The sequence below is a fragment of the Mesocricetus auratus genome, unplaced genomic scaffold (genome assembly GCF_017639785.1).
Source record: "Mesocricetus auratus isolate SY011 unplaced genomic scaffold, BCM_Maur_2.0 Super-Scaffold_100172, whole genome shotgun sequence".
NCBI lineage: Eukaryota > Metazoa > Chordata > Mammalia > Rodentia > Cricetidae > Mesocricetus > Mesocricetus auratus.
The window spans coordinates 457054-483734 of record NW_024429253.1 but is presented as its reverse complement, the minus strand read 5'-3'; the positions used below and the strand labels follow the sequence as shown (position 1 = coordinate 483734).

Genomic DNA, 26681 nt, shown 5'->3' with positions numbered 1-26681 from the left:
GCTGCAGGGATGGAGGGATGAAGGACCCTCACTTTCCTGCCACCCATAGCAAGAGTGGCTAAGTTCCTGTTAGCTGTGGGTGCTCAGGGTCCCTCGGACTTCAGGTGTGACCAGAAACTGGAAACAGCTGTGGCTCTGAGACCTCCACCACACTTGGAGATGACCTTCATGTCGTCTTCTGCCAGGCACACTCACTGCCTCAAGCCCAAGTCTTCACTCCCTCCCACAGCCCCTGACGCTGACATCTGATACCCCAAATGGCAAGCGCTAGTAAGTGGGCCATGGCGCATGTGAACAGACGCCCTGCATAGAGGAACCGGTGCGGCACATACTAACAAGGGCGGAGCTCCAGGGTTGGAGGCAGAGGCAGAATGGCCTGGCTGGGGTGAAGCTCTTGACAGCTGTGTGGGCCAGGGCCTCACGCCTCCTGTACTTACATGGTGCTATTAGGAGCATGTACTGGAGGGGGCTACAGATGCCTTTCAGAGGACCCAGGTTCCCAGCACCCATGCTGGGTGGCTCACAGCCATCCACAGCTTCAGTTCCAGGGGATGCAGCGCCCTCTTGTGGCCTCTGCAGGAACCAGGCACGCACATGGTGCACAGACAGGCATGCAAGCAAACACTCATACAGTCTAAAACACACTAAAGGGGCTGGGGATTTCCCTCGGTGGCAGAGTGTTTGCCGGCAAGTGCAAGCCCTGAGTGCAGTTACAGACTCTGTCCCAGCCTCACTCAGCCTTGCTGAGCTCAGTGTCCTTGTACACCCTTGACCTACACCAAACCAATTCCCCTGCCTCCTAATCCCATGGCAACGTTGTTGGCTTTTGGGTTTGTCCTGAGGCTATCTCATAGTCCAGGCTGGCCTCAGACTCACCGTGTTGAAGGTGACTCTGATCCTCCTGTCCCTGCTGGGATTACTAGTGTACACTGCCACGCCCTTCTGCGTGACCTCTCCACACCCATTCTTTCTTTCCTGGGAGACAGGGTCTCACCATGCCGCCCGGGTGAACTCTCGGGACTCCTTCCTCAGCCTTGGCTTTGCTGGGATTACAGGTGTGTCTACTATACCCCATTTCCCCACGACTTTCCCAGAAGTAGGACTACCAGTCTGACAGATGGAGGCTTGAAAAGGAATGTCACTGCCCTAAGCTCTATGGTCAGTAAAACCACACTAATCCCCATGTCCAAGATTCTGGTGACATTCATGGGTACCAGTTGTACAGCAGAGGCACCGGGTTAATGCAACCTGCCCTGGTTTTCCTTGACTGACAGTCCCTGCAGCCCCTCCCACACAGACCAGACGTCACAACAGTGGCTGCCAGAGGGGAGCAGCAGACCTCTCCTTTATTGCGAACACAGCAGTCCCGGGGGTACCCGGGAAGAGCTGGAACCAGGAGACATAAGGACAGGGCTTTCCCCACTGCAGACTGCCCTCCCCTTGTCCAGGGTGGGAGCCCGGTCTGATCCTTGCCAACAAGGAGTCACGGAGCCCTGGGAGAGTTGAAAAGAATTCCTGTTGGGAGAGCAGGGCCCTGAAACTGGGGTTGGAGGATAGTCCTCTGTGAACCCCTGACTCTTTGCCCTCAGACAGCTATGAGCCCGGGTCTTGGCTCCAGCGTCAACATCCCTAGAAATGTCCAATAGAGGGCCAGGAGGGGCTGGGTGGACCACAGAGAAAATGACTCTGCCTCCTACCAGCATGGCCAGGAAGTCTTGGCCCTCAGCAGCTAGGAGGCACAAAGCGCACTGAGGGGGCTTCCTCGATGGCCCGCTCCATCCGAAGGTACCAAGGTTGGATTCGTGAGTGTCGCATCAGGTCGTCGAAGGCCTCCAGGCCCTCCATCACTCTCAGCACACCATATACTGCCTAAGGTAGGATCAAGGACAGTCACTGCACTGGGCCCACAGGACACCAAGGCTTCAGATGCTGCACCCAAACTGCCTGTGTGCTGGGTAAGATTTGAGGAGATATCTCAGCGCCTGGTCAGACCCAGGCTGTCTGGTTACAGGACTGCTCAAGGCCAGGGCTGAAAGCCAGGGCAGTGAGACTGCCACATAGGAGCCTGGAGCCCACGCATGCCACAACCGAGCCAGGAAGTTAGAGGGGGAGCCGAGACCCTGTCACGGTCACTCAGGCTCCTGGAGTCTGCCCAGCCTGAAACAAGCCCCTTCCCGAGCCTCACAGGTACAAGAACCACGAAAGTTGTTTTCCCCAACAACACACACAGGGGAACCAGACAGTTCCCCGGGGAGCGGACCGCTCTATCTGCCAGCATCATACCCACCAGGTCAGCAAGGTTAGGCTTCTGGCCCCCCATGAACGGCCGGTCCTTGCCCACAGCTGTCACCCACTTGTTGGCTGCCTCGTAGAGGTCTGCACGAACATCATCCTGCAGGCGGTGCCTGGGGAGAGACAGGAAGGTTGGTCAGGGAACTCCTGCGCCAGCCCACGTGAACACAGCTCCCTTTGCATAAAGCAGAAAGGCTGCGGGACTGCGTGGCCCTTGATGAGGGCATGGCCCCCACATCGCTGAACACCTGCCTCCAGAGAGTGATGGGGTATGGCTGGAGATGAGGAAGGGACCCTGACCAGGAGGCAGAAGTAGAGGGCACAGGGAGGGGCGTGACTTTTGACCCCAAAGCCTGAGAAATGCTGGGTCCCAGGCCCGGCTTGTCTTCTCTAGGCCTCGGTTCCTCTCTTCCCTCCTGAGGGGTTTGAAGGAGGCTACACAGACCTCCGTGCCAGGACTGGAGGACAGCAGCCCCTGTTCCCACATGTGTGAGCAGTTACCTGCTTTTGAGGCGCTTGCTGATGAGGTACATGGCAGCTGCACCCACGTACTTGGCCATGGTGGCCTCTACAGCCCCGAACTTTCCCTCCCGGACGATGTAGTCGAAGGAAGCCAGGGCCTCAGCAGGCGTTCGGTACACATTGGGGGAGATGAGGTGCACCAGCCAGTCATCCGCCCACTGCCGCCATTTCATCTCTTCCCTGCAGAGACAGGACACGGAGGGCGTCCCGCTGCCCCTGGCCCAGGCTCTGCCCCAGCACCCAGTCTCCCCCAAGACCCCCAGAGCACTGGTTCCCAGCACTCCCTACTGCTGTGACCCTTTAATACAGTCCTCACGTTGTGGTGACCCCAGCAGTGATTATTTCATTGCTACTTCATATCTGTAGTTTTGCTCCTGTTATGAATCATAATGTAAATATCTGGCATGCAGGACGTCCGACTCCCCAAAGCGTCGCGGCCCACAGGTTGAGAGCCACTGCCCCAGAGCATCCAGCTTACTTGGTCCTCATTATCACCCCAAACCCCGCGGCCACAGCTCCACTCACGTCCTGGCTTCCTTGCCGCCATACATCCGCTGGGCCTCCTTCTCATCCAGCATGAGCCAGTACTTGTTGCAGAACTCGGTCACCTCCTTGCCCTGGTCATTCATGGCCTTCATGGGTGGGTAATAGGTGATGACCTCTTCCAGGGGCTGCCTTCAGGGGAAGGCTCGAGCTTCAGCCTGACTCCAACCTCCTGCCCCCTGGCCCACCAACCCAGCCTGACTCAGCACCCAGTGACGCAGCCTGTGAAGGGTCACTCACTTGCAGCAAAAGGGACTAGGTTAGACAGGAGGAACACATTCCTGACAGGACGAGGAAGGCGGGCCTTGGAGTAGGACACCCTTGGTCTATTCTAGAAATAGCTAAGCAGCCCCACTCTTAGATGAGGCCGTGGTCTGCCTCCCAGGAGCAGCTTACCCTGAAACCAGGTAGGTCTTGAGGGCGCTGATGATGACCGAGGAGTCATTCAGCTGTTGCTGGAAGAGAAGAAACAACTGTCTTGTGTTGCTGGGGATGGAACACAGGGCCTGGGGCAGCTACAAGGATCAGGCTCCTTAAACAACAACAGTGTCAAAAACAAACAACAAGGGGCTGGAGAGATGGCTCAGAGGTTAAGAGCACTGACTGCTCTTCCAGGGGTCCTGAGTTCAATTCCCAGCAACCATATGGTGGCTCACAACCATCTACAATTCAATCTGGTGCCCTCTTCTGGCATGTAGGCAGAACATTGTATATGTGATAAATAAATAAATCTTTAAAAAAAAAAAAAAAACCAAACAAACAACAAAACATCAGCACCCAAGGTATCGATCAGTCCTCGAAGCTGGGCTCTTCTGATCCACCACAACTCCCCCAAAACCAACGCCCCGAGCTCACTGCTCCCCTCCCTTGGGTCCTCTTTCTGAGTAAGAGTGACCAAGTATGGCTACTGGGGACATATGACTGGGAGAGCCTTGGCCTCTTGGCACCAAGGGCAGGGCAGGACCCAGAGGCAACATACAGAGTAAAGCCCAGTGCCAGGATTTTATGCTTACTGTCCCCACAGCCCAGTGTCTGGGCTCCTGTGGACTAAGAAGAAGCCAGCCCAAAGCCTCACGCGGTAGTTCACATCTGTAACCTCTAGGCCAGCCAGGGGTCCAGAATAAGACCTTGTCTCAAAAAAACAAACAAAAAACCAAACAATCAAACAAACAAAAACCCTCTCGAAAACAAACAAAAACCCTCTCGAACTATGGTGTGCATGGACACCTGCACACACACATCAAATAAATTTTTAAAATGCAATTTAAAGAAAAAAATGGGAGCTGGGCAGTGGTGGCGCACGCCTTTAATCCCAGCACTTGGGAGGCAGAGGCAGGTGGATCTCTGTGAGTTCGAGGCCAGCCTGGTATACAGAGCGAGGTCCAGGACAGCCTCCAAAGCAATACAGAGAAACCCTGTCTCGAAAAACCAAAAAAAAGAAAAAAAGAAAAAAAATGGGGAGATAGGTCTCATTATGTAGTCCTGGCTGGCCTGAATGCACAGAGATCTGCCTACCTCTGCCCCCCACGATGCGGAGAGTAAGGGTACATACCACCTGGCGGGTTTTGTTGTTGTTGTTTTTCTTTCTTTCCCTTTTTAGGGGTGGTGGTGAGACACGGTTTCTTTGTATAGCAGCCCTGGTTGTGGCTGCCCTAGAACTCACTCAGTAGACCAGGCTGGCCTTGAGCTCACAGAGACCCTCCAGCCTCTGCTTCCCCAGTGCAGGGGTAGGGGTGTTTAAAGGCTGTGCAACCATGCCCAACTGCCTATTTTGTTTTTCAGATTACATTTTATTGTGTCTGTGAGTGACACTGCTTGCAGGAATTGTTTTCTCTATCATGTGAATCCAGGGACTGAACTTGGGGTTGTAAGGTTTGGCAGTGAGCACCTTTACCCAAAGCCATCTCCTCAGCCCTTAAGTAAAAATTTTAACAAACAAGGAGGGTATTGGTGGCGCACACCTTTAATCCCAGCACTCGGGAGGCAGAGGCAGGCAGACCTCTGTGAGTTTGAAGCCAGCCTGGTCTACAGAGCAAGTTCCAGAACAGCCTCCAAAGCAATACAGAGAAACCCTGTCTCAAAACAACAAAAACAAACAAAAATTTTAACAAACAAGCTGGGCACAGTGACACACACTTTTGATCCAGGACTCGGGAGGCAGTGGCAGGCAGAGCTCTGTGAGTTCAAGACCACTCTGACCTACAGAGCTAGCTCCAGGACAGTGAGATCCTGGCCCCCAAAATCAAAACAAATGTACAAATAAACAGACCCCACATTTGGGCATGGTGGCACATGTCTACAATCCTAGCACTCAAAAGACAGAAGGGTACTGAGTTCTGGGCCAACTCAGGCAACATAACAAGATTATATCCAAAACAAAACAAAGGCCAGCGCATGGAAGTCAAAGTCATGAGGTCACAGGCAGGTGTCCTGGCCAGTCTTATGCCAACCTGACACAGACTGGAGTTAGCTGAATGGAGGGAGAGAAAGCCTCCATAAGACCCAGCGGTAAGGCATTTTCTTAATTAGTGACTGATAGAGGAGGCGTGGCCCATTGTGGGTGGCCATCCCTGGACTGAAGCAGGCTGAACAAGCCATGAGGAGCAAGCTAGTGAGCAGCACCCTCCACGGCCTCTGCATCAGCTCCTGCCTCCAAGGTTCCTGCCCTGTGTGAGTCCCTGCCCTCACTGCTTTTGCTGATGCGGCGAGTGAAATAAACCCTTCCTCCCCAGCTTGCTTTTTGCTCATGGTATCTCATCGAAGCAACAGACCCCTAAGACAGCCGGAGAGTGGGAGAGCCACACCTCAGACCCAGATCACCCCAGCTGCAAGCCCAGTTTGTTCATCTGTAAGTGCATCTCCACCCTGACCCCCAAGACTTGACTAACAGGGAAAGAAAGGGCATTTACTGCATCCTGCTATGTTGCCCAAGAGGCATCAAGGGCTCAGGGAACCACCGGAGCAGCCGTGACTACAGGCTCCCACCACCCAGCCCACACTTAGAGGCCATCTCTCTACCCTAGCTCTTCTCCCTATTCTCAGCGGAGACCAGGGAGTCAGTCACAAGTTCTTTTAGATTTAGGGAAACTCCTAGACAGCCTGGGACAGAAAAGAGGCACAGGATCCCCAAGGCTCACCAAGCTGTCTCCTTCCTGGGCCACCAGGATGGGCACCTTCCTGTAGGAGGAGAATTTGATCTCAGCCCTTCGGACAGGGTTCACCTCCACTACCTGATACGGCAGGGAGTGGAAGTCGAGGAAGGCACGGACTTTGCTGCAGAAGGGACATGTCTTGTACTGGTACAGGGTCAGCTGCAGGTGGCTGGATAGGGACAGCTAGGGGAGAGAAAAAAAAGCCTGGTAACACCTGCAGTCCCAGAGCTCTGCGCCACCCCCTGCCCCAAGCAAACCTTTCTCCACGGAGTCACCTTCTAAAGCAGAGAGAATGAACAGAACCCAAGTGTGCCCAAGGAGTGACAGGCAGCACAGCTGCAACTACCTAGCTGGAATACCACAGAGCCAGGACCAGCCATCTGTGAAGGATCCCCCACCCCCGTGTGTCTATCGTGTGTGTGTGTGTGTGTGTGTCTGTGTCTGTGTCTGTGTGTGTGTGTGTGTGTGTTCATCTCCCTCCTGCCCCAAAGGGGGCAGCAGACAATCGCTGGTTGTGTCCTCCCTTCAGCTGCACTCATGCTTAAGATTCACCCCGTCCCCTCCGGTCCTCCCTAAGCAAGGGGCGGAGCTAGGTAGCTCCGGCCAGAAGTGAGGTCTACCCCAGATGTCCACAAGTGGAGGAAGGTTGCAGGTGGCTCCTCTGCAGTATAGCACCCCCTCAATTTTCAAATAGTAATCGGATAGACAGGGAAGAGACCAGCGAGCCACAGGGACTCCGCTCCCTTTCCAGTTCCTGCGTCCAGGCCAAGGGAGGCAAAGTGAAGACTCGGCAACTCAAGAAACGACCACAGGGTGGCCGAGCCACCGCAGGCTGGGGCACACCTCCAGTTCTGGGTCTGGAGTCAGGCTCACTCATTCCAAAAAGACTACTCGCGGGCCGCGCACGCCCCTAAAACACAGCAGAGACCACGGCATGAGACGCACACAGCTCTGGGTCATGGGTACCAGTACCAACCTCCTCGGACTCCTACTGCCAAGAGGCCAAGACACTCGCCCAAGGTCACGAGCCGGCGAAAGAGACCGCTCCAGGCCCCGCAGCTTCTCGAGAGCCCCGAGCTCCACATCCGCAGCCCGTGCCAGCCCAGCCTTACCTGCGCGGCCGAGCGCTCGGCGCGGACGTCCTGGGCGCGCAGGTGCCACCGCACGGCGTGGTACAGCCCCAGCGCGCCGCCCAGGGCCAGCGCCGCCGCCCCCAGCAACCGCGGGCTCCCCTTGCGGACCGCGGGGCCGGGGCTTCCTGCCGCCGCCCTGGTGAAGCCGGCCCAGGTCTGCGCCGAGACTGGCGGCCAGGGTCGTGTGCGCGACCCCTCCGCAAGGGCGCAGCGGCTCAAGCCAAGAACCCACGCAACGCGCGCCGCCCGGGCCATGTTTGCTCTGCCGGCGCTGCGGGCGGGCGCGCGAAACCAAAACGACCAAGTCGCTAGGGTGCCTTAAAGAGACAGGACTCCCGCCAGGACTGTTGCCGAGGTGACGGTGACGCCAAGCAGGGACTAGAGGTTGTGCGAGACCTGGGAGCGCACCCCAGGGGCTTTAGAAGTGACTTGACATCTCGGTCTTTTGGGAGTGCAGCGGTGACCTGTGATTTGCGGTCGGTTGTTTCCACATCGAAGGAATCTCAGTGGAAACGCCGGGCTTCCGACCCATGCTCGCTCCGGAGGCCGCAGTGTCTCGGATTCTTTCTGCCCTCCCGCAACGCTATGCCCTTCTGTTAAATATCCAAACCATAAACTTTTCTCAAACCCGGCGGGGGCCTTGGAAGTCACGTGCCTCGGAAATGGCCCACGCTGAGGGGCAGGCTCGCCAACCTGAAGACCTCCAAGGCCTGAATTGACGGAGTGAAGGTCCCAGGACGCCGCAGGCCTTTGCAGAGCCCGCCGGTTCTAATCGAGCGCCCGATCTCCACCGCCTGGGTTTCTCCGCGGGCAGCCCCGGCATGGCCCCGCCCCGAGGCCCAAAGAAGGTGGGGCTCTACCAGTGGGTGCGTTATCCGGAGGCGGGGCTCGTGGGTGGGCGGGGTAATGGAGATGGCGTGGGGTGGGCGTCCCCACCTGAGTTCCATCTTCTTCCTCCTCCTTTTCTTGGACCTGGGAGCGCCGGAGCCCACACTATCCAGCCAAAAAGGTCCAGTGGCCCCAACGTGCTTCGCTCTTCTTTGAACACCTAGCTGGGAAGAGAATAATGGACTTAAAAGGCAGCGGACCCCGCCTCTGACTGGAGCAGGAGTTGTCCCGGAGCAGTCTGGGGACCAGACGGGAGAGCATCCCGAAACAAATCCCTGGAAACTGCACTAGATAACTGTGTTTACCAGTCTCCTCTTCACAAACAAACAAGCAAATACATAAACAAATAGAGGCTCCTAACTGTACCATCTTAGCATGACATGAGCCAGCCTTTGCCTAGGAAACCCATACAGGGGCTGCACTCTCTGTGTTGACACTTAGTAGAGTTATTTTCTGCTCGTGGCGTGTTGCCCAGGTCTCATCTAGGTACTACCCTTGGTACCTCGTCGCTGTCTCTCATTCCTGCTACAGACCTTTGCTGTAGCCAGCACCAGGGACAGCCCTGCTCCATGCCCAGGGTACCTTAGGCTGAAGAACCAGCTGTGGCCTCACTCATTCAACCAAATGGAGCCTTAGAAGCCCCAAACTGATGAAATTTCAGAGTATAATATGGAAAGGGGGGATCAGTCTAGATCCTAGGCCCTAAATGATCTCTGATAAGAGCCTGGCCCTCCCCTCTCCTCCCCCTTCTCTCTCTGGCCCTAGAGTGCCTCATCCCAGGACTCAGAAAATAAGCACGGCCTCTTCCCGCATGGCCATGTGAAACCCGTCCGAGGTGTGGTTTGGATGTTTGTACTGCTCCAAAGTTTATGAGCACGAGGCCGGTTAGGGGGTGATCAATCAGCTTTCAGAAGTAGGTTTGGGCTTTTCCCAAAGGGCTCCAGGAAACAAGCTAGACTGTTATGCCCTCCTCTGACTTCCCAGACGCAAGGACGCCGGGAGGCTGCCAACTGTAAGGGACTGGACAGACACCAAACCTTGAACTTTCCCACCGGAATGGATGAAGCTGTGGCTTCAGGTCAGCCCCATCCTGACTCCAAGCCTGGGCTTGCATCTGCCTTTCCCATTACTGTAACATGGCCCAGAGCCCGTCATCCACACAGACACCCCTTCCTCCTGGCCGTGGTCCCAGCTTCTGCTTCTGCCACGGTGGCCAAGCAGGAGCCCACAAGTCCTGTCACTCATGCCCGACTCAGTGTACCTCCTGAGCCTGCCACCCTAAGACTCCCTAGGGCCTAACTGACTTCCTCCCACACAGAACTTACTCAATAGCTGGTTTGCAAAAGAATTAGGCTGACTGCAAGAAGCCATGCTATCTCATCACTCAGGAGGCTGAGACAAATAGATCTGTAAATTTGGGTTTAGCTGGTCTATATAGTGAGTTCCAGGGCAGCCAAGGCTCAAAAAAAATACAAACACAAATAAAAGAAAGAATCCAGGCTATAGAGACACTTCATGTTCCCATTTGGTTAAAAAACTGTATATTTTTATTTTATGTATATGGGTAGTTTTGTGGGCATTTAAGTCTGTGTACCATGTACATGCAGTACCGGCAGAGGCCAGAAGAGGGACTCTGATTCCGTAATACTGGGTTACCAACAGCTGTTAGCCACCATGCTGGTGCTATGAATCAATCCGGGCCCTCTGCAAGAGTAGTGAGTGTCCTTACCTGCAGAGCCACCTCTCCAGTCCTTGTTTTCATTTTTCATCATGTGTATGTGTGTGCCTGAGTGTGTTTATATGTACTGCATGCCTGCAGGTGCCTGAGGAGGCCAGAAGAGCCCATCAGCTCTCTTGGAACTAGCATACAGACAGTTGCCACCTGCCATGTGAGCGCTGGGAGCCAAGCCCAGTCCTTTGCAAGTGCAGCAGTGCTCTTCACCACTAAGCCCTCTCTCCAGCCTTTATTTTATTTTGCTTTTGGACAGGATCTTACTTTGTAGCCCAGCTGGCCTGGAGCTGTCTACCTGGTTCAGCCTCCTAAGGACTTTCAGCTTCTCTGAAGATATATATATATATATATGTGTGTGTGTGTGTGTGTGTGTGTGTGTGTGTGTGTGTGTGTGTGTGTGTGTATAAATGTGTGTAATATATATCCAAAAATGTCCCTGTGGATTGTGAGTCCCACAGGTCCTTGGGAATCTGTTGCTCCCCGGGTTGTTGTGCCCAGGGGAGGAAGGGCCCCTCAAGGTTCAGCACGGACTGCTTTACAAATGGGTGCTCCTCAAGGTGCACTGGCCCCAGGAGGCGGACACTCCAAGCTAACCAGAGGCCACTGTCTGACTCTGGCCTGCAGCTCTAACGCACAAGAGGAGTTCAGAGATGGGCGGGGAAGGATTTCCTCCAGACCTGCCCTAGCTCCTGGGAGGGACAGCAACTCAAATGAGGAAGGAAGGACCCTCAGAGCCCCAAATAGCAGGCAAAGCCCTGTGGGTGACCAGTGTGCTCAGCGCACTCTGTATAGGGTGGGACAGGATGTGCACTGAGAGGAGACTGACCTGTGACCTTTAACTTTGAGAGAGGCAGACAGCTGCTCAGAAAAGTCTAAGGCAGCTCTTGGGCATTTGCACCTAGCCCCTGGCTCCCACTATGCTCTCTACCTTGGACCTCTGTGAAGGGCCTCCAGCCCTCATTCAGGCTGTTCAGAGCTCTGCAATCACACCTTCCCTGCTGTGATGGACACAATGAGCCTTCCCTTCCTTAAGCTGTCAGGTATTTTGGTAATAGAAATGAATGTAACTGATCCAGGGAGATTAGAAAAGGCTACACCTCGAGAAGATAATGATGGGGGCCCAGGCAGGTGAAGTTAGAAGATGCTAGATCCTTGGAACCATGGAAGGAGAAACACCTTGAGTCCACACAGAGTAAATGTAATCTTTTTAAAACTTTTTATTTATGGAGCTGGAGAGACGGCTCCAAGGTTAAGAGCACTGGCAACTCTTCCTAGAGGTCCTGAGTTCAATTCCCAGCAACTTTATGGTGGCTCACAACCATCTATAATAGGATCTGGTGCCCTCTTATGACCTTCAGGCACACATGCAGACAGAATACTGTATACATAACATAATAAATAAGTAAATAAACCTTTTTTTGTTTTTTTGAGACAGGGTTTCTCTGTATCGTTTTGGAGGCTGTCCTGGAACTCGCTCTGTAGACCAGGCTGGCCTCGAACTCACAGAGATGCTCCTGCCTCTGCCTCCCCAGTACTGGGATTAAAGGCGTACGCCACCAACATCCAGCAAGTAAATAAGTCTTAAAACTTTTAAACTAATTAGTTTCTGTGTGTGTAACCTTGGGGAGTTCTCTCTGCCATGAAGGTAACTCGGGGTATCAGGCTTGGTGGCAAGCAGGGACCCACCTTGCCAGCCTTCTCTTTCTTTCTTTAAAAGCAGGGCCTCATACTATAATCCACACTGTGTTGGAATTTTCTGTGTAGTCCAGGCTGACCTCCAGTTCTTGCCTCAGCCTATCAAATGCTGAGATTATTAGTGTGAACCACTAACACTTGGATACTGTGTGGACTGCTACTTTTTATTTGTATATGAATGTGTGTGTGTGCTTGAGAGAGAGTTGTGTGTGTGAAATGTCAGCATGTGCATACTTGTGGACACGGGGGACAATGTGTGTGAAATGTCAGCATGTGCACACTTGGGGACACGGGGGACAATGTGTGTGAAATGTCAGCATGTGCACACTTGTGGACACGGGGGACAATGTGTGTGAAATGTCAGCATGTGCACACTTGTGGACACGGGGGACAACCGGGTCAGTCTTTACCTACCACCTTGTTTGAGAAGTCATGTATGCCAGGCTAGCCCACCCATGAGCATCTGAGGTTTATCCCTTCTCTGACTCCTATCTCACCACAGGAACGCTGGTACTGCAGGCCCATGATACCGCATCTGTCTTTTCTGTGGCTTCTAGGGATTCAGACTTGGATCTTCATAATTACACAGCCAGGGCTTTACTCCCTGAGTCATCTCACTAGCCTCTATGCACAACACTTTTCTGATTTGGGAAGATGTGATTCTAAGACAACAGACTCAGTAGTCTGTTGTAATTTGATTATTTGGGAAGCTCTCAGGCTTTGCCAATCTTAGAAGCCATTGGCAGGAAATACACTGTTAGAAAAGTTTGCTCTTGAGAGAAGGCTGGGTGTGGCTAGCAACAGACCCGTGGATGGGGGAAGAGATGGGCCGACGTGGGAGGCCACAAGAAGTGGGGAGGGAGTAGACTCAATCCTCAGAACCCACAGTACAGGGGAGCCAGCATGGTGTCTGGAGGGGGACCCGTGGGCTGTCTCAGGCTGACTAAGGCCGAGCATCAAGGGCACCTGGGGCTGTAGGTCCCACTCCCTGTCCTGAGGAACCTCTGGGTCCTGTGTCCTCTGCCTGTCTAACAAACCAATACAGAAAGTTACACCCTGGTCTACAGAGCAAGTTCCAGAATTGGCTCCATAGCTACTGGGAAACCCTGTCCTGAAAAAAATAAAAAGTTATACCCTGTGAACCATGGGGGATAGTAGTCACTCTGACCTCATCCCTGTCCCCAGGAACTCACTCCCTGATATGACTTCCTGAGAAGAACTCAAAGAAGCACAGCAGCTGGGCCAAGGCCAAGATCTCAGTGGCCGAGGTCAGCATGGCTCTCCTCTGTTCCTAGCGACATCTAGGATTCCTGAGATACACTAATCTAGGAACATCTTAAGCAGATTAGACCCAGGTGGGGTTTCAGAGCAGCTAGGGTTCTCCGGGTTTATGACCACAAAAAGCCCAAGTGTGAACTACACATGGCAGTGCACTTGGTGAACTGAGGCAGGGGGATGGTCACAAGTTTGAAGGTGGTCTGGGCTACTTACTAAGTTTAGTGTCAGCTGGAATTACACATTGAGACTTGGTGTCAAACTAACTAAAGAATAGCTGGTGTGGTTGGTGAGCATGCCCATATTCCAGGGGTAGGGTGGGGGAAGAAGGAGATGGAGACGGGAGGATCAAAGTCACCTTTGGCTACGGGGAATCTGAGTCCAGCCTGGGCTATGTGGAATCCTGCTCCAGAGAAAAGGGGTTGTGGAGACCTAGTAGAGTCCTTGGGGAAGAGCACACACACCAGGAATCAACGGATAGGCAGGAGGGGTTGTGTGTCGTGCGCCTGGAAGAGTCAGCCGTCAGAACTGGCCCAGGGTCCTACGCTAGGCCAGCTCCCCTCCTACTCTTAATTTTGACCTTTTTGTTTTGTAGACCCAGAACTCTGCCCCAGTTCACACTCTATAGAGTTCCACTGGTTGCTTAGTCCCTGATTTTTCAGAGTCTAGAATATTCTACCTGCCTAGCTCCTTTGAGATTCTGGGGTCTGTCTTTCCTGACTGAAAACTCTGAGGGCTCCTCTGTTCACACCAGTCTTCCTGATCCTCATTTGTCACCAAAGACTCAAGAGTGCCTTTTATTTATATATTGGTTTGTTTTTTTAAGACAAAGATCTTGAAAAGTAGCCTTGGCTTGCCTCAAACTCCCTTGAAGATCAGGCTGGCCCAGAGATCCCCCTACCTCTGCCCCCAAGTGTTGGGCTTAAAGGGGTGAGCCATCACACCTGGTTTTCCAGGGTACCTTTTAAACTAAAATGTATATTAAATTGCAAAGTCTGTTTTGTGCTGTTGGAGCTAGAACCTGGGGCCTCCCACGTATTAGGTAAACCCTTCCCCACTGAGCTACACCCCCATTTCGTGGATACCCTTTTCAGATCACAGAAGGTAGAAAGGGTGGATTCCCTAGGGCTGAGATTGAAGGGGCTGAGAGGCCATTGGCACCTCAAAAGCAACAGGATCTGGTGGCCACATGGTCCCTTCACTTCTGGCTCTTTCATCATCCGGGGACCGGAGGGGACAGATTCTAGTGGTGTCGTTTTCCTTGAATGGGGTCAGGGGTGAGGCTGCATCCTACTTATGTGCTTAGGATCCTGTCCTCCTAGGTCATCCTTCCCTCAGGGCTAACCACCCCAGAGCTCAGGGGTAGGGTGGGAGGCCAGGAGCAGCAAATGGGTCCTTTCAGTCCTGAGCAGGGCCAGGGGACTGCAGCCTCAGGTCAGATGTTTGGGTGCAGCTCTTAAGTGAGCCACCTCAGCGGGGACACAGTAGAGCCCCGAGATCCTCACAGGGGGTCAGTGAGGAAACGTCTTCCCTCAGGAGTAGGCTCGAATCAGCTTGGGAGAGACTGAGACCCCTGTTGCTGGGCCGCCTGGTTCCCCTAATCAGAGAGAGCTTCTCAGGGACTACTAGAAGGCAATCTTGCCTTCTTATCCAAAGTAACTGGAGTCCTTAGGGCAGTGTGGGCCATCCTTTTCCCAGGGTCCCCCCAAGTGACCCCCCTGTCCTCTGAGGTAAGCTGGCACTGCAGTGGCAGCCTTTGGCTTTGAACGCAGCGACACAGGAGAGGGACGTCCCCCTGAGAGTTCACCTGCCATCCTATCAGCTCCTATAAATGACAGTGAGATCATGGGAAAGGGAAGGGTTCAGGGCATGGACACCCCCAGGCCAGTCTGGTGGACATCTCGCACCCTGTGCCAAGACCAAGTCTGAGCTTGACAGGATCAGAACAGGGTGTCCCATTCTTCCTTGTCCAGAATGTTCACCGTCGGCTGTCCCACCCTTCTCCAAACAAGGACACTGCACAGGGTCTGGTAGGTAGGACGTTTCTGGTTGTCAGCAGGTGTGGGCCCAGGGAGAGGCCTTTGCCACACACAACATCTTGAGTTTCTGATGAGCCAGGGTTCCTGGTGGGTCATAGGGGTCGGGAAACTGTCCAGATCTGAGCTGCTGACCCAGTCAGGGCCAACTAGACAAAGAGGGTACACACAGTGCCCTCTTGCCTGCCAGACTCCAGAACTCGGCCAATGTCCCTCCTGCCCCCCTCTCCTGAAACCCTTCCTGTCACTCAGCCTTGCACAATCCTGACCTGGGAGAGAAGGGACAGAAAACTTGCCAAGAATTTCAACAGGACATGCTGGTAATTACTTCATGCTTCCTGGACTTGGTAAAGGATGGACCTCCCCCGGCCCCCCCAACACTGGGGCTGGCAGCCAGGTGGCTGCTCATAAAGAGACTCCCTGGGGAGTCCTTCTCACTGTCTTCCTCCCCCTCTTACCCACTGGACCCAGTCCAGTCACCGCTGAAACCATGGCTCTGGGTGTCCTGTGTCTGGGTCTCACCCTGCTCGGGGTCCTGCAGAGTCAGGCCCAGAACTCCAACCAGCCATTGATCCCTGCCCCACTTGTGTTTAAGATCCCCCTGCAGCCAGGCTTCAAGAAGGATCAGGTAGGGACTTGGAAGGGCAGCTGCAGGAGGGTGTAGGGAAAATGGGGAGCAGATGGGAGGAGAAGCTAAAGGCTTCACAGGCAGCTTTGGGTAGGGTGGATGGAATTCCGGGAGTCCAGGGTTCGGGCTTTGCCCACCCCGAGTCCCAAAGGAAGCCACACCTCATTCTGCTCTGACAGTCACTCTGACAGAGCTTCACAGAACTGTACTGCCTCTCCTGCGATCTCCATTGTCCATGTAAGGTAGGAATCCCTTCTGTCACTCTGCATTGAGGACCATCCTGCCAACTCAGGGCTAACTCCACCTAGGGCCTTGTCCAGCCTTGAAGGAGCCCAACTCTTTCCAGTACCTGCAGACAGACGGAGGCTGAGGCCCTTCTGCCCTCCAGTTGCAGGGCCTGGAGGTACCAGAAGGGCCAGCGTGGGACAGGCAGCCAGCGGGGCCACCCCTGGCTCCACCTGTCATTAGCCCCTTGCAGTTTCAGGGGAGGTGGTACGTGGTGGGCCTGGCAGGCAACACAGTCCAGAAAGAAGAACAAGGCCGTTTTATGATGTACAGCACCATCTACCAGCTGCAAAACGACACCAACTACAATGTCACCTCCATCCTGCTCAGGTAAAGCCCTGTGGCCCCACGCGCCACAGCCAAGGACTTGGTCCATTTCTTGCTCTTTCCTCCCCTCCTATCAAATGGGGATGGACACGCAATCTATAGATAGCAGGACGGAGAAGGCTGGGAAAACGGCTCAGTCCGCAGCGTGTAAGCATGAGATTCTGAGTTCAGTCGCCCGAACCAGCATAAAGCATAAAGCCTGGGGGGGGGGTGTCTGGGACCAGGATCCCTAGGACTTACTGGGCTCCGTGAGAGACCTTGTCTCAAAAATAAGGTGAGGGGGCTAGGGAGACAGCTCAGCGGTTATGAGCACTGGCTGTTCTTCCAGAGAACCTGGGTTTGATTCCCAGCGTCCACATGGTAGCTTATAACTATCTGCGATTCTAGTTCTAAGGGGTCCAACATCCTCTCTCTGTCGATCTCTTTTTGTTTTTTTTTTTCAGGGCAGGGCTTCTCTTTGTAGTCCTGTCTATCCTTCCTGAAACTCACTCTATAGGCCAGCTGGCTTGAACTCATTTACACCCGCCTGCCTCTGCCTCCTGGGTGCTGGGATTAAAGGTGTGCACCAGCACTGCTCAGCCCGACATCCTCTTCTGACCTCCTCAGTCACCTGCATATGAACATTGCAGAGACATGTGCAACCATACATACACATAACAGGACCAAACCAGGGCTTTGCACTTGAAGGCGAGCACCTACCACTGAGCTAAGTCCATTGTCACAAATCTACAATTTTAATTTAAAAAAGTGAGGTGGAGAGTGATGGAGGAAGACACCAGATCTTGTTCTTAGGCAAGCGTGCATGTGTGTGTACGTGCGAGGGCGCGCGCAGGCACGTGCGCACACACTCACACAAGGCCTCCCGGGAAGTGACCTTAGAGGAACCACGATGCCTCAAAAGGAGGCCGAAGTGTGCCCAGCAGGAGCTGGTGGGCACTGTGTGTCAGATGCTGTGCCTTCAAGATGGGTGAATCAGCCGGGCATTGGTGGCGCACGCCTTTAATCCCAGCACTCGGGAGGCAGAGGCAGGTGGAACTTTGTAAGTTCAAGGCCAGCCTGGTATACAGAGTGAGTTCCAGAACTGTCAGGGCTACACAGAGAAACCCTATCTAAAAACAAAAAACAAACAAACAAAAAAAAAAAAAAACCAAGAAGATTGTGTGAATCGTTGGCCACCCGAGCAAGGGCTGACGGGCAACTAGAAGTCTCTGGGGCACCCACCCTATGCCAGGGCTTGGTCTGGGGCTCCTGCAGGGACGACCTCAGCTCAGCTGGAGCAAGGGAGCGTGGGGGAGGGCGTCAGCAGAGTGGGGAGAACAGGGCGGTGAAGCCTGGCAGTCAGTTGGGGAGGTGACGTTGGTGAGTGAGACCAGTGCCTGGAGGGGGCAGCTGGGCTCACCATCTGTGGGGCGATTCTGACTCTGCCAACCAGATAGGCTGGAGCTGGGGCAAAGGGTAGACAAAAGGCAGGTTTGGTGAGCTCAGCTATGGAGCACAGTGGGACTGGAGGAAAAGTCATATTTGGCCTAAGGGCTAGGAGTGTAGGGCTTAGCTCGGAAAGAGCTGCCTCAGCTGCCAAGGGGGGTGGGTGGCAGAGAGTGAACAGGGAGACAGAGTAGGGATTTTTGCATGGGGCCTGGATTGTGTGTGAGGGGGAGGCCACCCAGGAAAGGTACCGGGAGGAGGGACTATGGGTGCTGGAGGAAGGGGCTCATCAGGGTCAGACAGGGCAGACTGGTGGGGGATGGCCCACATGCATCTAAGTGGGTGGGTGGGGCCTCTCATGCCAGGTTTGGGAGCTGGCTGTTATCAGATGATTGGACAGGGGTGGGGACACCAGAATTCTAGCCCCAACTGCTCCAATCCAAGGGGCAGTCCAGCCTGTGTCACATGCCTTCCCACGCCTATCTCTCCCACAGGGACCAACGTTGTGACTACTGGATCAGGACTTTTGTTCAACACCTCACAGCTGGCCGATTCTCCCTGGGAAACATTCAAAGTGAGTTCTGAGTGGAGTGGGACCCTTGTCCTTCTACCCAGACTTTATTATGGGGAGAACCATTCTGAAAGTTGAGGGGAAGTGCACAGCACCCCCTTTCCTGCACAAGGACAGAACCCATCTTTCACATCCGCAGATTATTCTAACATACAGAACTATTTAATACAAGTGGCCTCTACCGACTATGACAAGTTTGCCATGGTATTTTTCAAGAAGACTTCTGGAAACAAGCAATACTTCAAAATTATCCTGTATGGTGAGTTCTTGACTAACTCTTAGGGACTCAACTTCTTTTTTTTTTTTTTTGTCTGTTTTTTTGTTTTTGTTTTTTTTTGTCTTGAGACAGGGTTTCTCTGTGGTTTTGGAGGCTGTCCTGGAACTAACTCTTGTAGACCAGGCTGGTCTCGAACTCACAGAGATCCGCCTGCCTCTGCCTCCCGAGTGCTGGGATTAAAGGCATGCGCCACCAACGCCCGGCGGTACTCAACTTCTGCTTACATTCAAAGTTGGGATCCCACAGCCTCAGCCCAGGGAGTGGTCTTTCTGCAGACCTCCAGGGAAAAAAATGTGAACCTCATTTGCTAGTTCAGTGACACTCACTGCCAATCTTGGTTGCAGGAAGAACTAAGGAATTGCCCACTGAACAAAAGCAGCATTTTGTCCGCTTTGCCAAGATTCTGGGCCTTACAGATGACCACATCATCTTCCCTGTCCCCACCGGTAATGGCCAGTTGGGGAGAGGGGAAAAGGCTGTGGGGGTGTGGGGGACTGTCCAGGATGATACCTACCCCACCAAAGAAAGGGACCCACTCTGAGGTCTGGAAGACCCTGTGACACCCTGGGGTCTATGGGGCCCTCAGGGATCCCAGCCCCAAGTTTTCTTTCTGGCCATTGACCCAGGGCATGCCAAGATGAGAGTTTCAGGTCCAAACATCCTTAGTCTTGCTTCCCCAAGCTACTTCTGCCTACAGCTGAAAGCTATTTCCTCTCCAAACCCTGAACCTTGCTGTCAGGGACCTCTCTGCATCCCATGACCTGGGAGACATTTTGTTTTCAAGTAGCTAGGACAGGAGGCTCCAGCCAGGCCACCCGATGAGAGGCTATCAAGGCCCAGCGGGTAAACAGGCGGAAAGCCTGGGTACATGAGCCACTGTGTCCCTCCACCCCTGCCCTACAGCAGCCCTGTGGGCTTTTCCCTCACACATTCTGTTCCACATGGGTCCCTTTACTGCCCCAATCCTGGAAGAAGCTCCAGATCTTTTGTAGTCAGGCTAGTCCGGAGCTGGCGAAGCACAGACTCCTAGTGGCCAGACATCCTGCGCTCTGTCCTGATGAACTTTTCTCACCTACAGACCAATGCATTGACAACTGAACAGGCGGTGAGTGTGGCTGACTGGGACGGGCAGGGGCCCGGTGGGAGGCCAGGGCACAGTGGATTGGGGTCTGCAGCTTGTCTTTGTTCCTCCTCTGAACTGTGGTGTCATGATTCTGCTGCCGTCTCTCAGGTGCCTCCGGTCTGCCCACAAGCCCATCTTTCCTGTTGCCAGAGCGCCGAATGGTTACCCCACCAAGCCACGATACCAATGAGCACCAGATGACTCATTATCTGGGCTGCACTACCCGGCCACCCATCCCAATGACACCCCTGAATAAATGCATGTCCCCAGTTCTCTGAGTCTGTGCTGCTTAACCCCATATAATGAGGGGAAGGGCAAGGTGGGGGGGCTCACACCAGTATTATTCCAGCATGGTGCTAGAGCTGCAGAAGGAAGGCTCAGGGAAAAGAAGGCTCCAGAATTATGGCCACTAACTGCCCCACGTCCCTCCTATACAGAACAATACTGCGTTCACTGCTGTTTCGGTCGGTACCCCTAGTCAAGCCCAGGCCTCACCTTGGGGGCAGTGTGAGCTTCTCACACCTCACCTCCTAGGGATATTTTGTACTTGGTCACTTGGCACAGGTCCCAAAGGGGCAGTCCCTCTGGAACTGGGAAGTCGGAAGGGTCCGGAGAGGTTGTGAGGCACAGTCGTCACACTCTCATCTGGACCTTGTGATTGCCAAGAGTGTGCAGCCAGAATGCATGAGGTTCCAAATGAACTCCCCACCACACATATGTTCTTCCCCCTTCCCGCTGGCCGAGGACAGGAGTGTGTCTAGATGCCGACTACCCCACCCTCAGCCCGGGACAGCACAGACCTGAGACCCAGCTCAGCAGATGGTGTTGAACTCTGGGCTGGACTTCAGGAAGAGGTCTGTCTGGCACAGACCGAACTGCCAGGGAGGAATAGAGGCCATGTGCGAGGCCAGGCTGAGAGGTGCTGGTTAAAGTCTCAATGGCTAGCCATGAAAGGAAGCTACACCCCACATACTACACTCCTGAGCACCAGTCAGAGCCCAGATCTAATTTCTTTCCTTAGGGTCTGAACTGGAACTCTATGTAGAGCAGACTGGCCTTGAACTCATAGAACCCTGCCTGCTTCTGCTTCGAAGAGCTAGGATTAAATGTGTGTACTATCAATCCCAGTTTATTGAAGTGGATGTTTTTCCTGCCTATATGTATGTGAACCACATACATGCAGTTGCCATAGAGGCCAGAAGAAGGAGTCGGGTCACCTGGAGCCGAAGTTACAGAGAGTATTGAGCTACCATGTGGATGCTGGGAACTGAACTCAGGTCCTTCAGAAGTGATGGTGTTCTTAAAGTTTGAGCCAAGTCTCCAGTTCTTTTATTTTTTCTTTTAATGTGTGTGTGTGTGTGTGTGTGTGTGTGTGGTGGTGGTCTGTGTGTGTGTGTGTGTGTGTGGTGGTCTGTGTGTGTGTGTGTGTGTGTGGTGGTCTGTGTGTGTGTGTGTGTGTGTGGTGTGTGTGTGTGTGGTGGTGGTCTGTGTGTGTGTGTGTGTGTGGTGGTGGTCTGTGTGTGTGGTGGTGGTCTGTGTGTGTGTGTGTGTGTGGTGGTCTGTGTGTGTGTGTGTGTGTGGTGGTGGTCTGTGTGTGTGTGTGTGGTGGTCTGTGTGTGTGTGTGTGTGTGTGTGGTGGTGGTCTGTGTGTGTGAGTGTGTGTGTGTGTGTGTGGGTGGTGGTGGTCTGTGTGTGTGTGTGTGTGTGTGGTGGTCTGTGTGTGTGTGTGTGTGTGTGTCTGTGTGTGTGTGTGTCTGTGTGTGTGTGTGTGTGTGTGTGTGGTGGTCTGTGTGTGTGTGTGTGGTGTGTGTGTGTGTGTGGTGGTGGTCTGTGTGTGTGTGTGTGGTGGTCTGTGTGTGTGCGTGTGTGTGTGTGGTGTGTGTGTGTGTGTGTATGTGTGGTGGTGGTCTGTGTGTGTGTGTGTGTGTGTGGTGGTCTGTGTGTGTGTGTGTCTGTGTGTGTGTGTGTGTGTGTGGTGGTCTGTGTGTGTGTGTGTGTCTGTGTGTGTGTGTGTGTGTGTGTGGTGGTCTGTGTGTGTGTGTGTGGTGGTGGTCTGTGTGCGTGTGTGTGTGTGTGTGTGTGGTGGTCTGTGTGTGTGTGTGTGTGTGTGGTGGTCTGTGTGTGTGTGTGTGGTGGTCTGTGTGTGTGTCTGTGTGTCTGTGTGTGAGTGTGTGTGTGTGTGTGTGTGACTACAGAAGTCAGCTTTCCATAACCTTTGCTCCTGTTGGTCCCTTCAAGTCAAATCTATGGCACAAATAGGACTTTGTTCCCTCTTCCTGCTACTGCAGATATGAGTTTCCCATTGGCATTGAACGGGTTGCAATACATGACCAGTTACAGTGGCATGCATGTATTCTCTTCCGGTTCCAGATGTCCAAGTTTGAATTAGTTATATGGTATCCATAGGGTTGTGCTGCCTCTGGGGTTCTGGGGAAGAATCCACTTCCCTGCTTCCCAGATTAAGGCCCTGTGCTGAGAACAGTCCCCATTCTGGACTAGCCACTGTCACACCAGGAACAAGCTGCTGGTGCCATGGGGTCTCCTGGCCGTTGCAGATAGAGGAGTCCTGAGACACCATCCTAACTCCCAGCTGGACGTAGGTGCAATCCACAGGCGATTTCAGACAGTGACTGGTACGGGCCTCCTTTTCCCACCCAGTGCATGGAGTAGGGGGATGATGACCTCAAGCAGGGCTTTATCCTGAAGCCTTCTGTGATGGACAGTGTCAATCAGGGCCACTTAGCACAGAGTTTCCGTGGCCCGGGGGGCACCTACAGCAGGGTCCAGCGAACCCTTTGCCTACTGGGAACCTGACACAGTCCTGGAGAAGGACTCCTCTCCAGTCCATGCCCCATTTGTTGGCATGGGTCAAACACACTGGGTCTACATCTACTGTCCAGGCTGGAATCTGGTCTGATTCCCACCCGGTAAGTGTAGCCTTTGAGTCGTGGGTAAAATCTGGGTTGCACCTGAAGGAGTTGGGAAGAACGTGGATTCCCGGGGACTGGGGAGGAGCGGTGCTGGGAACAGAGTTCTCTAGACAGCATTTGAAACCGCCTGTCTGATTCCCACCATACAGAGGGGCGGAAACAGCTGGATGGAGCCTAGTAGAAGTCTCAAGCTCTAGCGGGCCAGGGTCTTTACTCCCTGGCTTTCGGTGCGAGAGCTCGCTCCGTTGACCGCGGGGAGGGTGGGGAACAGGGGCGGGGAGGGTGGGGAACAGGGGCGGGGAGAGGGACGCGACTCGGAAGCGAGACCAGGAGGAAGCTGAGAGCGGAGGGGGCGGGGCCCTGCTTGAGGGCGAGGCTTGATAGGCTGCGGGGCGGGGCTCGGGGCGGGGCTCGGGCGGGGCTCGGGGCGGGGCTCGGGGCGGGGCTCGGGGCGGGCCCCCGTGCGCCGCTGCGTTCCACTCTTCCGGCACGGCGTTCCATCAGCTGCTTGCACCTTCCGCCCAGCGCCGGCTTTCCGCGCGGTGGTCGCCAAGTTCCATTTTCCCGTGGCCTCTGCGGCGCCCGATCCCGCAATGTCGGGCCCCAACGGGGACCTAGGCATGCCGGTCGATGCGGGCGCGGAAGGCGAGAATGACAGCTTCGGGGAAGCAGGTGACCTGGGCGAGGGGAGGGTGCGGGTGCTGCTGAGCCGACCTTTGCTTTGCTGGGGGTGCTGTCCTGGAATGGGACCGGGATGTGTGAGGGACTGGAGAGCCGTCCCACCGCTCCCCTGGGTGGCTCCGGAGTTGTCCCCACAGCCACCTCGGAGGCAATCGCGAGCGCTAGTGAACGGATCCCTGGATGCCGCAATACTGGGGAACTGTCGCTAACCAGCCCTGGTTACATATGGGGAAACCGAGGCAGCCTCAGAGACGCCTATCGGCTTGGGATTTGTCTCAGCCACTTTCTTCGCTGAAGGGGAGCAGGCCCCGCTTGGCTCTGCAGGTGTTGGCCTGGTGGGCGCCCCACTATGATGAGTCAGCACCCCAGCCACCTGGCTTTGCTGGTGTGACCCGCTTACCAAGGACTGTGTTGGGTGCACAGCACTGCAGAAGGACCTCAGGGGAAGCATCAGCCCACAGACTCCCTTTGCACGTTTTGGAACCTCAGTTTTCCCATCTGTAATATTAGGTACATTGGTGTCTACTGTTTTGATATGTGTCGGGATTAAATGGAAAATGGTTAGACTCTAGGATTCCAGCGTACAAGTTCCTTCTGAAAGTGGATATATATATTCATTCATATTCGGTCAGGACTTGTGCAGTAAGAATGGGGTATGCTTTTGTTCTGTTATAAAAGCTTTATTGAGCTGTATGTCACACTATGGATTTTACCATTTAAACAGTACAGTTCTGTAGGCTTTCATATATTCACAGCATATCCATTGTCACAACAGTTTTAGAATATTTTCATCACCTAGCTTCTGCTTTTAATAAAGGCTGGCCTCCAACTGGAGGCATGTTGTGGGTGGGTCATTAGGCTTACAGTGGGCAGCCATGGTGGCAACATCGTGAGGGGGCAGTGTAACACTGGGTGGACATTGGGATGGTGGGGAGGAGGCTTTCTGTCCCAGGACAAGGAGCAATGGCTAGGAGGTACCCTTGACATAGATGAAGCCTAGCCTGGAGACACCACCTCTCCTCACCCCTCTGCTAGCCTGCCAGACGTGGGAAGGATGTTGTGGCCAGACCCCAACTGAGCTCTTGGTTCCCTGGAACCCTCGGTGTTTCCTACTCCAGTAAGGAGTTGCCAGGGTACAGCAGATCTGGGACTCAAACCTAAGGGTCTCTGACCTCCAGTTCTGAGTTTTGGCCCCGTCACCGAGTAGCTTTGAGAAGCTGTTCTGGTTCCTTCCTTCTTAGGTCTCAGTTTCTCCATCTGTGCCATGATGGATGGACTTTAAGATACAGCAGCCTAATCCTAGCCCTCGGGAGGCAGAGGCAGTCTGTGAGTTCGATGCCAGTCTGGTTACAAGAGCTAGTTCCAGGACAGCCTTAAAGCCACAGAGAAACCCTGTCTCGAAAAACCAAAAACCAACCAACCAACCAAACAAACAAAAAAACAAAAAAACAAAAAAACCAGCAGCCTTCAGAGGCTTTATCCTCTGTAAGGGATGCCCGCTTTGGGAACCATCCCCCAAAGGCATTTGCACTTATATCCCAGACACCCTCCCTGGCCTTTTTCTTAAATCCACCAGCTACTTCCCCTCTGGTCCCAAGCTGGCAGCTGAGTGTTTGAGTCATGGGCTGGCTCAGAACTGGGTCCCGCAGTGGGCACGGACCCAGACCTTGGGTCCTAAGGGACGTAGCATTGCCAAGAGGCAGGCCAGCAGCCGCTGTAGAGGAAGACAGGGAAGACGTCTCAGACAGGGGAAGACTCCAGGAGGAGGTATTTTGAGGTGGTCCTTGAAGGGTTGTTGTCGATGAATTCTAGATGGTGGACAGTTGAGCAAAAGCAGGGACTGGGAAGTCAGAGCTTCATTCATTCATCCATTCACTCATTCATTCAGTAAGTGCTTACTTGTGTTGTCGAGGGCACTGGGGAGACAGCAGAGAACACAAGACCGTCACCTCTCCCAGATCTCCACAGTTGAGTGTGAGACTGAGTGGAGGCCAGCACCCAGATAGTCACAGCAGTGATCCCTGGTGGGACAGCTATGGAAGGTGGCTAGAGGGTCAGAACAAAGGCCTGGTCCAGGGTGGGGATAGCCGTACCGAGACCTGGAACAAGTGGTGTTCGTCCCAGAGGGAAAGACAAGAAGGCCACCCAGTGCATTCCGAGGGCCTGGGAGAGGCTAAGCAGGTCTGAGGGGAGATAGGGATGAAGAGGGAAGTAGGGGGCTGGGTCTGCTCTAGGGCCTGGAAGCTACGGGACGCTACTGGGAAGGCACAGAGAGCCACAGACGGGCTGGAGGTCACATGCCTAGCACAGAGCCTTTGACTGCCCAGCTCTGGAACCTGGGTTCTGACTTCCAGGTAGCTATGGAAGGAAATGCAGAGGAAGCATGGCCTATGATAGGGCCACCAGCCAGGATACTGGCAGATTGCCCCAGGACCACACTAACCCTACAAAGAAGGTGTGCTAAAGATGATTTCTTTGACATTTTGCCTCTTGTGGTACCTACTCATTTGCCACATGGTGACACTGAGACTCAGAAAGTTGTGTCCAAAGCCCTGTCAAGGGAGAGCTGGGGACACTGTGCACTGTGTCTATCAGCCCTAAGGAGACACAGGACCTTTCCTCTGTCTTTTCCCTCCTCCCAGAGTATGCTGCCATCAACTCCATGTTGGATCAGATCAACTCTTGTCTGGATCACCTGGAGGAGAAGAATGACCACCTCCATGCCCGCCTCCAGGAGTTGCTGGAGTCTAACCGACAGACACGCCTGGAATTCCAGCAACAGCTTGGGGAGGCCCCCAGTGATGCCAGCCCCTAGGTGCCAGGAGCCCCCAACCAGGCCCCACCCTTGCCTCTCTAGGCCATGTTCTGGCCCGGGTAGATGCTACCTGGCTTAGACACCATCTCAGGTACTGGCCTTCAGGTTCCCCAGTGGGTCTACCAGCCTGGACCAGACCCGACTGCCCATCATCCCTTCTGGGCCAGGTGTGGTCCTACAACTCATTCACTTGTCTGCCCGCCCATTCCCAGTCTCTTTCCCCTCCCCCAGGACTGAGTGTCCACATTAAAGAGGCCTCCCACACAGCACCCTCTCATCTCTTAATGGGATAAGGACCCCATTAGCCACTGTGGCTTGTGACCACGTGACAGGGCTGGGGTTCTCAGCCAC

General features: G+C 54.1%; 3 protein-coding genes and 1 long non-coding RNA gene across 6 annotated transcripts; 2 read left to right on the top strand and 2 right to left on the bottom strand.

The window, feature by feature from the left end:
- Positions 1–1318: 1318 nt before the first annotated feature.
- Positions 1319–8468, bottom strand: Ptges2 (prostaglandin E synthase 2). 2 transcript variants are annotated; one of them, XM_021223872.2, is made up of 7 exons: positions 8298–8468; positions 6495–6692; positions 3754–3812; positions 3340–3489; positions 2794–2994; positions 2288–2405; positions 1319–1869 (listed from the first exon to the last, which is right to left on the bottom strand). In XM_021223872.2, the coding sequence occupies exons 1-7, from the start codon at positions 8463–8465 to the stop codon at positions 1723–1725; spliced, it is 1041 nt and encodes a 346-aa protein (XP_021079531.2). In that variant the 5' UTR covers positions 8466–8468; the 3' UTR covers positions 1319–1722. The 2 variants fall into 2 exon arrangements, with proteins under 2 accessions (XP_021079531.2, XP_005087735.2); XM_005087678.4 differs by lacking the exon at positions 8298–8468 and adding an exon at positions 7622–8056.
- Positions 8352–20173, top strand: Lcn2 (lipocalin 2). 2 transcript variants are annotated; one of them, XM_040736892.1, is made up of 7 exons: positions 8352–8490; positions 16375–16511; positions 18428–18507; positions 18644–18763; positions 19126–19227; positions 19860–19886; positions 20013–20173. In XM_040736892.1, exons 1-6 carry the CDS (start codon positions 8464–8466, stop codon positions 19877–19879), a joined length of 486 nt encoding a protein of 161 aa, XP_040592826.1. In that variant the 5' UTR covers positions 8352–8463; the 3' UTR covers positions 19880–19886; positions 20013–20173. The 2 variants fall into 2 exon arrangements, with proteins under 2 accessions (XP_040592826.1, XP_005087734.1); XM_005087677.4 differs by lacking the exon at positions 8352–8490 and adding an exon at positions 15674–15896.
- Positions 20174–23307: 3134 nt separating this feature from the next.
- Bbln (bublin coiled coil protein) lies at positions 23308–26596 on the top strand. Its single transcript, XM_005087676.4, has 2 exons — positions 23308–23506; positions 26158–26596. The coding sequence occupies exons 1-2, from the start codon at positions 23428–23430 to the stop codon at positions 26328–26330; spliced, it is 252 nt and encodes an 83-aa protein (XP_005087733.1). The 5' UTR covers positions 23308–23427; the 3' UTR covers positions 26331–26596.
- Positions 24183–26158, bottom strand: LOC121136457. Its single transcript, XR_005873514.1, has 2 exons — positions 25415–26158; positions 24183–25229 (listed from the first exon to the last, which is right to left on the bottom strand). It is a non-coding gene; the product is annotated as an uncharacterized LOC121136457 (long non-coding RNA).
- Positions 26597–26681: the final 85 nt, after the last annotated feature.

Coding starts and splice junctions, on each gene's coding strand:
- Ptges2 (XM_005087678.4), bottom strand. CDS start 7,897: ATGGCCCGGGCGGCGCGCGTTGCGTGGGTTCTTGGCTTGAGCCGCTGC. Junction 3,490..3,753: donor AAGACCTACCTGGTTTCAGG/GTAAGCTGCTCC, acceptor CTTCCCCTGAAG/GCAGCCCCTGGAAGAGGTCA. Junction 2,995..3,339: donor GGCGGCAAGGAAGCCAGGAC/GTGAGTGGAGCT, acceptor CTGTCTCTGCAG/GGAAGAGATGAAATGGCGGC.
- Lcn2 (XM_005087677.4), top strand. CDS start 15,759: ATGGCTCTGGGTGTCCTGTGTCTGGGTCTCACCCTGCTCGGGGTCCTG. Junction 18,764..19,125: donor CTTCAAAATTATCCTGTATG/GTGAGTTCTTGA, acceptor TCTTGGTTGCAG/GAAGAACTAAGGAATTGCCC. Junction 19,228..19,859: donor CATCTTCCCTGTCCCCACCG/GTAATGGCCAGT, acceptor TCTCACCTACAG/ACCAATGCATTGACAACTGA.
- Bbln (XM_005087676.4), top strand. CDS start 23,428: ATGTCGGGCCCCAACGGGGACCTAGGCATGCCGGTCGATGCGGGCGCG. Junction 23,507..26,157: donor TGACAGCTTCGGGGAAGCAG/GTGACCTGGGCG, acceptor CCCTCCTCCCAG/AGTATGCTGCCATCAACTCC.